A 13444-nucleotide genomic window follows, 5' to 3' on the forward strand; every position below is an offset into this window, starting at 1 on the left:
TAATTCTAACATTTTTCAAACCGTCTCGCAACATCTTGATGGATTACATTTTTTGCGTCACTTTGACACAATGGTAAGTGCCTGGTTTGCGTCCCTTGTAAGCTCCCTATATACTCTGCGGATGCCGCGTACTGAGCACTGGGCAGGCCTCCGCGGAGCTTCCCACGATCCGCACCTTTCGGAGTAATGCATCTCACGGCCAGGATTCAGTGCAATGAAGTGCACTGCTGAGCGTGATAATGAAGCTTAAAAGTGGTAGCGTGATAATGTAAGTTAAAAGTGGTTGATAAGTTTGCTTACAGGAGGAATTAAATGTGTCAACCTTATAGCTATGTTCGGTGAATCTCACTTCACGATCACTGCGCATGTCCTTGGTTGTCCTTATGAAAGCATGAAATATACTTTGTGTTTTCACAGAGTATAAAATATGCGTTATGCTCGTTCTAATGTTAAGTATTAAATATATGTGGTGGGTCAGTATGAAAAGGCATGCTGACGGCATGACGCTCACGAAAAATGCCAGCATACTTTGGCATATCTTCTCTTTTATCACGAGCCTAAGGTTTTTAAAACGTCCCTTCAGTTGTCAGGGCTCTATTGCAGGCGTGAACGTACTCCCCTTAAGACAATGCTACACGACAGCGTGGCACCCTTCGCGGGTGTGGCTATCTGAAACGAAGATTTTTGATAGTAAATACAATGAAGGCCTTGGATCATCATGGGCAGTGCTGACGCACTGCAACTGCGAAACGGCCCAGAGCCGGTACTATCTGAGAGAAACCCCCGCGATAAGCGGTCGTTCTGTATTTGTTACAAGGACGAATTAGCGCAAAGCTGCTGTTAGTTGTCATATTCGAACAACCAGGTCAGTCTTAACTACGCAGGTCACCACCAGGTGTCGACAGCGTACCTCTGACACTGGGAGAGCTGTGACAACGCATGAACACACACAAGGGCGCAGTAACGATCATTAGTCATACGCATCCAAACAATGTTTACGCCATGTTCAGTGGGCGACTGCAGTAAAGTAGCCGCACAATTGGACGGACTCGTGTTACCCAGGCCGCACGTGGTCCATGAAGAAGGGCCAAGAGCCTAAATCTCATCACTTTTAAGAAACGTCTAGTCAAACGCCGATCGCTATATATTACATTGGCATGCATAATATGTTACTTCGCACTGGTACATGCTCCGACCATAAGGAAAGCATATGACGGTGGAGGGTGCTGAGCAGCAATGGAATGTATTCATATTTAAATAACCACCAATATCCACTGGTCATCGGCGCCCATGCACACAAAAATGTCTCAGAGTGCTACTTTTAAAATGTACATCATAATCTAGCCGTTACCGATAGTTTAAAACTTTTGGTGTTCGCCCCGCCACGGCATTGCGGATCGACTCCATAAGCACAGGTTTCTCGCTTAGCCGCCCGATGGCGCTAGTTGTTACAGCTGCACCTGAGAGCCTCTCCACGACATTTGACCGCCATAGCCGCCGTATATTGATCCGTAGAATTCCGAGCCGGGGCCCAGCTTGTTGGAACCGGGAGAATATCCACCCTGAAAACACAGATAGTCGCGTCAACCAGAAGGCTTCCGGTACTTTCTCCGAGGTTGTTTCCTTTCACAGTGACGTTTCTTGCATGATTTTCAGAATCCAGTTTCGTAATCTGATGCAAAACAGACAGGACGCCCTGGGGATCAGTCGGTGATGTTTGTCTCATTCGCGTTTGTCTCAACACGTCCAAAATTCTTAACCACCGCCTGGTATAATGTCTCAGTTCTGACACCGCAGTGCTTCCCGCCCTCACTCATCCCAATTCGAGATCTATTTGAGAGCAGGATGCGTTATTTTGCAGAAGCTCAGCCTCCTCCGACTAAAACAATTATTAACTTCGAGTCACAAGACCGATAGACAGGAGGCCCGACGACGCACTGCGCCCTCGTGCACAACGCCATCCACCATGCCATCATAAAAATTGCAAAAAGCTCAACAATATGGACACATCCTTACCACCTCATTTCCACAGTCACGCATTTCGTCTTCGGCTTGATCTGCACAATATCGTTTTAGCAGCCTGAGAATGCAGTGGCATATTCGCAATCTTTTGCTTCATCTCAGAGACGCATACGGTGACACATTAGACAATAACACAGCATCACTGCTAACGAGCCTTCTCTCCTGGCCTCGAGCGTATGAGCAGCACGGCGACTCACATGGAGGTATCGATTGAGCTCCTCCTGGGTGTCGAAGATGGCCACGTTGAAGGGACTGCCGGGCACGTGGTCGCCGGACCACTTCACCTCTATCCTGTAGTCGCCCGGCTCTGTCGGGTCGTACTTGCAGAGGATGATGCGGTCCTTCTGAGATTCGCGCTGCATCTCCACACGGAAGGCAGCTGCCGACAGGGCGGCCGTCAGTCAGCAGCCGCGCTCTCGTGTGTAGATGCACGTGCACCAGCCAGAGTGCAGGTTTGTTCTGATTGGTGCACGCACGAGCTACCAAATGTCCACATTCCGAGCACTGTATTCTTAACCCCGGCGGTATCTGGTCGAACGGAAGTTGACGCAGAACTGCGCAGCGAACGTGCACGAACGGATTGAGAACAAACTCGCGTCTATCCTGACAGACTAGCCTCCTGACCATGGCACGAGCGGGTGGCGTGCGCTAACGCCACCCAAACACGGCCGGGCGGCAGGCGAGCGACCTCCCCTCCCCTCCAGGTCCGCGCGGCCGGCCGAGCCCCTCACCTTTGGGGCCGCGGATGCGGACGGTCAGCTGGCCGGCGCCGGCGCCGCGCGTGTCGCACATGAAGCGCGACTGGTAGAGCGAGAGCACGCCCGGCTCCACGCCCGGCCCGTAGACGCGCACCTTGCTGGCGTCCGGCGGGCCAGCGATGCGCAGCGTGAACGGGCTGCCCGGCACATGCTCGCCTGCAGCGGGGGCGGCCGTGGCCGCGCTGACGTCACGCCGGGCGGAGGGCGCATGCGCACCGCCGGGGAGACGGCGGAGTGGGGATGTCGTGCTGCTGACTCGGGGGCGCGGCAGGGGGCGCGGTGCGCCAGAGGACTGCGCGGAACGGAGTAGGTGCGGGACTGGAGGACTGAAGTGAGTGAGAGTCGACGTGAAGACGGTGTGAGAGCCATCAGACGTACTTGTCGTTAGCTTTTACAGGGAAGCCGGTGGTCATATGAAACACCGTACAGAAAACGACTCAACTATAGGTAGAAAATGCGTTAAACAATGATCAATGGCGTCGCCAGCTGTAAGACTGAGGAGACATACCTGACGGTTGGTGTGGGATAGGACCGCCGCCTCGGGGGCGGGTGGTGATACAGGTTTGGTTGAACCAAAGTCCAAAAAGGTGCACTTATTTTCAATGCCACCCGTATTTCGTTTTCTGTTTTCTTAGGATTGTTCTAAAGCAAACGCCCTAACGTTCTAAAACAAAGAAGTATTCAACTTTCTGCCTCGTAGCGACACCAGACTTAAACAGCCGTATTTTCCATTCAGTTCTGATTACGTTGGTGCATATTGTTATGTGTTTTGAGCATACATTCGTGGTATATGGCTCCGTTAATGTAGCATTGCCGGACTGCCGTGCACGTTCCGCGGCATCGTTGCCCGCCGCCCGACGCGCGCGCCCGCCCACCGTATATCGTTCCTCAAAAACCGTTGCTGCTCCGAAACCAGAAAAGGTAGAAACCTGTGTTTGATGTTAGTACACGTACAATGGATGTCTCGGAGGCTGCTAAAAATTGGGGCGCGACTGCACAACATGCCGGAGAATTATCCCCAAAAAGCCTTAGAGATGAGTGATTCGCATCGAACCCCCTCCCCCTATCAGGACGAGGGTTAAGCTCCCGTGGCGCCTCTTCCCTACCCCACCCCATTTCACTGTGGAGACGCTTATACTATTAACACGGCTGTAGTATACGCATCCTACGTCCCTGAGCACCGACTTTAAAACCATGCAGCAATCTCCCAGAATATTACACTTAAACGCATTTTAGTTCCACTGCTTTTTCGTCCAGAGAGCAAAGCAGGCTAGGTTTGGGATCCGAGCTCAACCCTCGTGGACTACGGCGGAGCGTCGGCACCGTCCACGCCAGAGGCCAGCCCCAGTACCGCCGTATTTGATGATGAGCTGATGGCGTCCCGGCTCCTGCGGCTTGAGGTTGAGGCTGAACGTGCCGTCCTGGTGGTCGTACAGCTCGGAGAAGGCCGTCTTGTGCGGGCCGACGCAGTGGGCGGAGAGCTCGCCGGGCCCTGCGCGGCGCGTGTCCAGGAACGACTTGATCTCGTGGCCGACCACGCCGCCGCGCAGGCCATCGCCGGTGCAGATGACGCGGCTGGCGTCGGCCACCGCCGCCACCGTCACCTTCAGCGGGCAGCCCTTGATTTGCCTGCGGCCCGACAGACCGGTCAGCTGCCGCGCGTGGTAGGGCGACGAGCCCGCTGACGCCAGCCCCAGGAACGCTGTGCTTTGAGGGTGTTGAGCGCGCATGTCGTGACACCCACAATAAACGGCATAACGCCGGCTCTTGAAAAGCAGCTACTTGTTGCAAAGGCAAATATTTGTTGACGTTTTCTGAACACCCACTGATTGGCTGAAGATATTCTGTCCTCCAGTGTCAGTAAAATTCCAACCACAAATAAATCACAAGCAAGTGCAATCAACTGACTATAACAGATCAGTGTTTGCCAACCATACGGAGAACCTCCGATGCACGGACAGCCTGACCCGGCCACCCTGGGTCGCGCCAGGCTAGCCGGCCACAACCAGTCGCGAGAGCTGACCCCATCCGGCGGCGTAACCTGACCTGCCCGACCAGGCGACGTTGAGCAGGTAGGCGCCGGCCACGGACGGCGTGTAGGCAGCCCGGTAGATGTTGTTGCCGGTGTGGTGCAGGTGGACGTTGATGTCGACCTTGACGCCGCTCATGGTGACCTCGGGCGACCCTGCACCGCCCGATCATCTTAGGTCAGACATGGCGTCGGCACCGCCTCCCGGCCCACACCACGGCGTTCACAGCGTTGGCACGAGGCGCACTAATGGCTGATACAGCACGCGATGCGCAGCTCACAGGGGCTTGCCACGCGAGACACTGCCGACAGATACTTGTCGCGCGAGACACTGCTGACAGGGGCTTGTCACGCGAGACACTGCTGACAGGGGGTTGTCGCGGGTGGCGCTAATATGCTTTAGGAGGATAACTCAATGAACCGGCGTGCTGACGCGCAAATGATAACTTTTCTAGCAGTCATCAAAGTCGCGTCCGCTGGCGAGGCAGAAGACATTGCACAATACACGGATTAGGTACAAAGGCCGCCAGCATGTTTCTCCCTGTGGGGTGACGGGACGAGTCCGGGTGTGCCGCCGTGTATGGCGAACGGGGGTGTCAGGCCGTGTCGTGACCCATGACCTCACCGGGCCCCGCCTGCGAGCCGTCGATGGTGAACTCGGCCTCCTCGCCGCAGCGGGCGTTGGCCAGGCCGTGACCGCGCAGCACCACCCGCGAGCTGTCCGACGACGAGCTCATCGTGTCCGCGAACGCTGAAATACAAATTATTACGTCAGCAAACGCTGAAATACAAATTATTACGTCAGCGAACGCTGCAATACAAATTATTACGTCAGCAAACGCTGAAATACAAAGTGATTACGTCAGCGAACGCTGCAATACAAACGTGGGCAGGTCTCACGTGAGTCTCTCTCAGTTGTTTAGTGTAAAGCTATTCCACGTTGTTTCAGATTATGTGAGCTTTGGGTCTCAACGCCCAGTCACCGATTGATTGCCGCGTAGCAGCCAAGAATGGTGTCACATTCTCAGGCCGCTGATGCATGTAGCTGCAGCGAAAGATTCATAAAACATTCGGACGGCTTGCCTGTAGACGCATACCTATCAGTGAATGCATTTGGTGCACAAAACTTTCACAAATCACTCGATCATAGCATTACAGGCACGGTAATGCATAAAAGATTAACTATACCTCTCAATCACGTTTCTTGTTCTATGCCTGGGGCTTACTCATCCGCATTACACGGTTCAATAAACGAATGGATTCCTGTCGCTACCACCACGGCAAACCGCAGGCACAGTCAGCACCATAGGATGACAGGCCAAAACCTCGTCCGGAATTTCCCGGGAGTTACCGGGAAAGTGGCGGAGGAAAGAGAAATGGGCTGACATGAGCACGTGACTGGGCCTACCGACTGACGTCTGGCCTCGGCCCTGCCCGCCGACCCACCGAGGAAGGGCGAGCCGGGCAGCGCCAGGTCGTTCCAGTAGAGGTAGAGCAGGTGCTGACCGGCCTCCTGGGGCACGAACGAGACGCGGGAGCGCGAGGCCGACGGCTGGTCGACGCGGCACGGGATGGTGGCGTTGCTGCCGCTGCGGACCTCACCGCGCAGCTTGCCTGTCGGCGGCGGACGGCGGGGGTCAGCAGGCGACAGCGGCGGCGGCAGGGAGGGAGGGACCGAAAGCCCCAGCAGCACAGGGCAAGACAGTTGCCCGGGCGGCGGCGGCGGGGAGAGAGGGACCGGCAGCAACCAGGCACAGGGCGAGACATCTGACCGAGCGGCGGCGGGGAAAGACCGACAGCCCCAACGACACAGGACAAGACATCTGACCGAGCGGCGGCGGGGAAAGACCGACAGCCCCAGCAGCACAGGGCAAGACAGCTGCCCGGGCGGCGGCAGCGGGGAGGGAGGGGCCGACAGCAACCAGGCCCAGGACAAGACATCTGACCGAGCGGCGGCGGGGAGGGGGACCGACGGCCCCAACGGCGCAGGACAAGACATCTGACCGAGCGGCGGCGGGAGGGAGGGACCGACAGCCCTCGTAGGACTAAGATTGCGCCTAGGGCAGCCCGAGTGCTAGTACGTCAGCTGGCCCGTACTCCGCATGCTTCTGCGCAAGTCATGCGAGTCTTACATTGGATACAATGCACATGTTGTGTGGAGTGGTGTAAGCACGATCGCCGATCGTGTTGCCACAAAGACGGCACTATGCGAGAGGTACCTCGGCACGAACGAGCAACACGGCCCTATGTGAGCCGCAGTTGACTTGAATTTGAACTTGAACATATGTTCAAGTAGGGAAACACATGCGTGCAGTCATCCTCGTTCGAGACCCGCAGGACATGCTTCACACTTGCGTACTGCCTGGATTATGCAAACTTTGCCTATACAACAACCCTATGGCTATACAGGGTAACCGATGCCGCCATGCTCTCTACATGGCATGTGGTTATCATCCGATCGGCCTCAGAAAATATAACAACGGGCAGATATATCTGGACCCACGACAAACGCGTTTGTACAAGAGTGTTGACATAGTGCCCCTCGTAACACTGCCAACCCCAGCACCAGCACTTCAGTCTTTTCCCCAGGGTCCGACACTCGCGAGGACTTCAGAGTAGATGACGGCCAAACATGGCGATACTTGCCGGGTCCGGCCTCGGCCACGTCGAACACCAGCTTCTTCTCCTCGGCGACCGAGAGCTCGAGCCGTCCCTCGCGGTCCTGCTGGCTCTCCCAGCCGCCGATCACGCGCACCTGCCGGTCAGGCGCAGACACGACCGGGATCAGACACGACCAGGATCAGACAGGGTTCAGACACGACCGGGCCGGGTTCAGACCGGGTTCAGACACAACCAGGAGCAGGCACGACAAGGCAGACGAAATCAGACCCAGATACGAGCCTGCCCAGACAAGTCCAGACCCAGACAAGACCAGACTCAGACACGACCAAGCCCAGACAAGACCAGACCCAGACACGACCCAGCCTAGACAACACCAGGCCCAGATATGACCCCGGTCAGACAAGACCAGATCCAGACAGTACCGCTACATCCGTCAGCGTTCCTGTTTGGAATTCGCGTGCGGTGGGCACACAGGCAGGAGCAAAACCCAGCAAAACAACTCAAAACAAATCGCAACTACTGTAACACAAAACGGCCACCTACACGCAGCCCGAGAGCCGAGACCTGAGACAGCGCAGCCGCCGTAACGTACCTTCCTGGGGTCGATGACCTTGGGGTGGAAGGGCGAGCCGGGCACCTCGCGGCCGTTCCAGAGGACGCGCACGTCGAAGAGGCCGACCTCGCGCGGTGTGTAGGTGACCAGGTAGCGGCCGGGCGCCTCCTCCTCGACGCTGGTCTTGGCCACGCTGTCCGGCCCGTCCACCTGCACCTGGAGACGGCGGCACGGCCAGGGTCATGGCGGCCCCGCCGGGGGCGGACGCGGAGAGGTCAGCGCAGCCGAGGACGAACTGAGGGAGTCACCAAAGAAGTGGCGGGGTGCGCGCGGGGACGGACCGAGGGAGTCACTAGAGAAGCGGGGGTATGTCGGGGACGGACCGAGGGAGTCACTAGAGAAGCGGTGGCAGGCCGGGGACGGAATGAGGTGGGAACCCAATCCCGCCTGATGCATTAAGTAGCAACTTCACCGTCAGTGGCCGAAGCCGCCCGCTAATTGTGCCTCAGACGGCTAAGTATCCTACCACCAGTGCAAGCCATGTTTGCTCAGATGACATTGCAGCCGCCGGGTGAAATTAAGTGACAAAGATCGCTTCGCCAACAAACTGGGTTCAACTTACAGCCATGGTTTTTTTAGCACAATTTGGCGAATTATATTAACACTTAGAGGCTAGTATCGATCTTTTTTGCTAGTCACTAAACGAAAACGCACGATTAATCGCTTGATAGTTTCCGAGGCGTGCTGCCGTGGCCATACACGTCAGAAAGCCTCGTTCCAGATGTAGCGAGGGAGCCATACACAGACAGGAAACGCTCGTGCCAGTTCTTCAGTCAGATGCCATGCGTGCTCGACAACTGAATTTTGAGTTGAGGCGTCCCCTACCCCACCGCCTTTAGTGGTGGGGTCGGGTGCATCTCACCACACAGTGATTCACCGCCAGTGACTCTCAGTGCGCCGCACCGCAGCGGAGTGCCCCAGCTGCGACAGCGGGCCGTACCTGCGGCTCGCCCATCAGGCCGACGGCGTCCAGCTTGAAGGTGGCCGGCTGGCCGAGCTGGCCGCACGCCAGGCCGTCGCCGAACACGCGCGCCATGCCCTCCTCCTCCACCACGAACGTCAGCGGCGAGCCTGCGCCGGCCACGGCACGTCAGCGGCCAGCCGGCAGGCCCGTGCTCGACGCGCCACACAGTCAGCTGGGTACGACTACAGGCCGCGGGTGTCCGATCCGGCCGGCCGCAGACGTGTCACGTGCTGCTTCCTTAAGATGCTATGATTAAATGCACCGAAAATTAGCCTAAAATTGCTAATGATGGGACCCGCAAAGAAACGTCACAAACCCTCTGAGATTCTTCATCTTATATGTGTGCTCCAGCGCACCACGGTGTCCCTTGCCATAACAACATTTCATCTAGCATCTCTCCTCTCCCCTCAATAAGCGGATCTGACTCTATAACCCCGCAACAACAGACCATCTAGCAAGTAGCAGAACCTCGTGGGAACAGAACTTCTGTTCATGGGAACCCCGAACAGAACGTGGGAGCTAGGCCCACTCAGGTCATACTCCTACAAGTCCAGGCCACCGAGCAGGGTTTTCCTCAGCTCCGTTCGTGGCAGCCCCCAAGTGCCTGCTTTCTCTCTGTCGGCATCCGCTCCCCCCGCGGCATCCGCGTCTCCCCGGCTGGCGTCGGCTCACCGGGCACCTCCTCTCCGCCGTAGGTGATGGCCAGCTTGTAGCGGCCCGGCACGGTCGGCAGAAACTCGATCGCTTCGCCGTCCTCGTTCGTGGCCGTCACGTCAATTGGCAGGTTCTTGCCCAGCGGTGACGTCACCGTGACGTCAAGCTCGGCCAGGCCTGCGCTCTGCCGGCTCACTGGAGACCAGGTGACGTCACAAGGTGAGCGACGTCTCGGGATTGGGCAGCGCGGTAGATGACAGTGCGGTGACGTCATCGACGAAACAATCAGACAAACGGTAAGGCCGGTGCTTTCCTAAACACGCATGGGCAATGCCAGATGTTTTCTTACGGCCTGCCGTTTTCTTATGCTACTACAGGCCCGGCCGAAAAGCCTCCAATGATCTGGAGCAAGCGACGTGAATCCAATGACACACGGCAGCAAAAGCGGCCGCTCTGCCTCGATACCCGCGTCTGAACGTCTCATCTGGTCGGGGCCCTCCCCACGGACGGCCGGCACTCACGGTTGACGGTGATCTTCTCGTTGATGCTGAACTGTTTGGCCTTGAGCTCGTCGATGACCACCTTGGAGGCGTCGTACGTCTGGCAGGTGAAGGGCGAGCCGCGGATGGGCTTCAGGTCGTGCAGCACCTCCACCGTGTACGGGCCTGTCGGGCACGCGGCTGCGCGCTGCTCAGGCACAGGCGCGGTGCGGTCCAGACCGACAGATGGCAATGTGGGGACAGCAGGGAGATGAAGTGTCACGAAGTCATTGAAAGGGCTTCACACCAGAGTTTGCACTGGGCAGGCATGTTCAGGTCCTGCCGCCGCCACCAGGCATGCTCAGATCCTGTCACCGCTCATGAGCCCGTCTGGTCCCAGACATGAATAGCGATCATATTACGGGTCACGAATGTGGTCTACGCAAGCCGATCTCTTATCAAATGTCGGCCGCAGACGGGGGTCGAGAGTCTAAGGAGAGGGAGATCGTTGGTCCCTACAGCAGTACCCGCCATGTCACGAATAACAGCGGTAATCAGCGGAGATTTCACGAACAGGCCGAAATGATACCTGAAAAGTTTGAGCTTCAGTCGGTCGTGCAAGACACGACGGTTGTGTGCTTTGAAAACGGTGTGCAGCGCATTCACCGACAAACTACCGGCAGAGCATTCCTCAACTGTGGTTAATTAGTCCCCTGAAGTGTGTCAGTTGTACGTGTTGGCCTCAAACAACGCGATTGGTGTTCACTGTGCCAGACTCATGGCAGACGATGCAATAAATCGACACCCGGGGTCTTCCGTTCCTGGAAAGCAGTCGGCGCCAGCTTCTGCCCCGGGCGCCCTCCGCCCACACGTCACCCGGTATATCTGGCCCGTGGCACCTGCCTCTCCCCGCCCCTCTGCCGCTCGGGCAGACGGTAAAACCCGCTTGGGGGTGGCATTTGCATCTCCCTGCCCCTCTGCCGTCCGGACGGACGGCAGAGCTCCGCTCCGTAGTGGCACCTGCCTCCTCACTGCCCCTCTGCCGCTCGGGCGGATGGCAGAGCCTACTCGGCGGTGGCACCTGACTCTCCCCGCTCCCCCCCCCCCTCCCCACCATCCTTCCTCTTACTCGGCTCCCGCCACTCACCGGCCACGCCGGGCACGAACTCCACCAGCATGTTGCCGTCCTTCTGCTGGTAGCACTTGACGGGGACGGCGGCGCCGCCCGGAGACGTCACCACCACGTCGAACTCCTTGCCGGCGTGGCCCAGCGTCTCCAGCACGAACGAGGTGGGCTTGCTGGCGCGCGACTGGTGCAGACCGAGCCCGGAGGCCGTGATGGACTTGCCCTGGGCCGGGTTTCGCACCTCCATCTCCACCGGACAGCCTGGCGAGAGGGCCGCGCACGGTCAGCGCACACCCGGCTGCAGCAGGGCCCGGCTAGCCCGGCGATGGTCTGGACGACTTGACCGGGAAACATCCCAAGCATCTCGAAATGATGCCTGCCCCTGAACCTCACGAAATCACCTAATTTTCTTAATTCACGCGACAGTGCGTGAGTTGACTAGCGTTGCTCCGCACTACAGAATCCTAAATGCAGTAAGTTGTCAATATCCCACTGACTGGCTTAAAATATATCACATACAGCCCCAATAAATCAGCTTTAGACTACCCGTCACTGCGAAACGACCAGCGGAATTCTGTTCAAAAAACATCCCCTGACAGCCAGCAGCGGGGCGGTCTCGTGGCCGGCACGCCAGGCGGCGGCTCTCGCACTCACCGGAGACAGGCACACTGTTGTACTTGACGTCCACCTTGTGTGGGATGGCCACCTTGGGCGTGAAGATGACCTCGTACTGGCCGGCGCCCAGGTCCCGGATCGAGTGTTTGACCTCCTGGCCGGCGGCGCGCACCGAGACGGACAGCGTGCCGCGGCCCGCCTGCGACGCGTCCACTGCGGCCGACGGGGCGGGCTCAGCGGTGACGTCGCACAGCGACGGCACTCAGCGGTGACGTCACACAGTGACAGCACTCAGCGGTGACGTCACACAGCGACGGCATCACATCCCCCAACTCACACACGACCGGCGACGGCATCACATCCCCCGGCTTACACACGACCTGTGACGGCATGCTGGCAGACACACTTGGACTTGTTCGGTTCGGAGTCGCTGCGCATCACATACGCTACGCGTGAATCCCTGGCACATTAAATTTACACTAAATCCCAGGCGAGGGCATCTAGGAAACAGCTGCTACGACGCGAAGCATCTACCACCTGCAGCTATTGAACGACAAGATCGACCTTGCGTCAGGACGGCCGAATCGGGCCTCCGGTCGGTCCGGCACGTATGTCCCACCTTTGAGGACGGCCTCGCGTCCGGCGGCGGCCGGCTCGCCCGGCCGCAGCCGCACCCGGTTGGGGTCGGCCACCTCCACCACGTAGGGCTGCTTGCTGATGGTCTGGCCGCCGTGGTAGACGGAGACGGTGTAGGCGCCCACCTCGGCCGCCCGGTACTCGGCCCGGTACAGGCCCGACTTGAGCCGCGTCAGCCGGCTCGGCACCTCGCTGCCTTGCGGCCCTGCCGAGTCGGGTCACAGCGCATGTCAGGTCAGGTCACAACACGCCGCGACAGGGGATGGCACGCAGTGCATTATTGGCGCATCGCGTGCTCGTTGTGACTTTATGCTTTAGGAATAGGTAATCTTAAAAATAGTCAAAAACAAAATAAGGATATTTCGGCAATATTGTTACTGGAATAGGTCTTGGCAATGCTTGGACGGAACTCATGAATCCCTCGTCAGTCTTGACGTCGGTCAGAAAACGACCATTCAAAAAAACGACCGAAGGGATATCGGCAATGGTAGCGTTAAAAGGATCGCGGTCGAGTTTGGTCTGAGGTAACTAAACCCTGCTACCGGACTCTAAACTGATGTTTGCCTTTATGCCTCTCAGACAGCAAGCAACGGAATCCACGACGAAACGACGTGGGACAACGGAAGGAGCCACTCACCGACGATCTTGACCTCCACCTCGCCCTCCATGCCCTTGGCGTCGACGTCGAAGGTGGCCCAGCTGCCGCTGACCACCTGCTTGAGCCCGTCGCCGCGTGCCGTCACCATCTTGCTCTCCTTGCGCTGGATGTGGCGCATCTCGCGCGCGTCCAGCTCGCGCACGTCACACTTGAACGGGCTCCCTGGCGGGCGGCCGGCGGCGACCGTGAGCGTCCGACACACAGGCCATCAGAGCACGGCTCTGAAGGCGCGCCGAAAGGCGTGGCAATACATCTGGTGCTATGACGC

At 57.9% G+C, this 13444-nt stretch overlaps 1 protein-coding gene across 1 annotated transcript in view; it reads right to left on the bottom strand.

Moving 5' to 3' along the window:
• Nucleotides 1-787: 787 nt before the first annotated feature.
• Nucleotides 788-13444, bottom strand: part of LOC119096317 (filamin-A-like) — a 58900-nt gene continuing 46243 nt past the window's right edge. Inside the window, 16 exon segments of the mRNA XM_037219157.1 lie at nt 788-1562; nt 2220-2401; nt 2754-2936; nt 4132-4409; nt 4827-4965; nt 5435-5560; nt 6256-6423; nt 7456-7564; nt 8024-8200; nt 8985-9115; nt 9681-9857; nt 10184-10327; nt 11289-11528; nt 11922-12095; nt 12502-12723; nt 13156-13338. Of these exon segments, the coding sequence (XP_037075052.1) occupies nt 1449-1562; nt 2220-2401; nt 2754-2936; nt 4132-4409; nt 4827-4965; nt 5435-5560; nt 6256-6423; nt 7456-7564; nt 8024-8200; nt 8985-9115; nt 9681-9857; nt 10184-10327; nt 11289-11528; nt 11922-12095; nt 12502-12723; nt 13156-13338 (2747 nt within the window). The 3' untranslated portion in view covers nt 788-1448.

This window comes from Pollicipes pollicipes, unplaced genomic scaffold, assembly GCF_011947565.3.
Source record: "Pollicipes pollicipes isolate AB1234 unplaced genomic scaffold, Ppol_2.1 Scaffold_4295;HRSCAF=5057_pilon_pilon_pilon, whole genome shotgun sequence".
Taxonomy (NCBI): domain Eukaryota; kingdom Metazoa; phylum Arthropoda; class Thecostraca; order Pollicipedomorpha; family Pollicipedidae; genus Pollicipes; species Pollicipes pollicipes.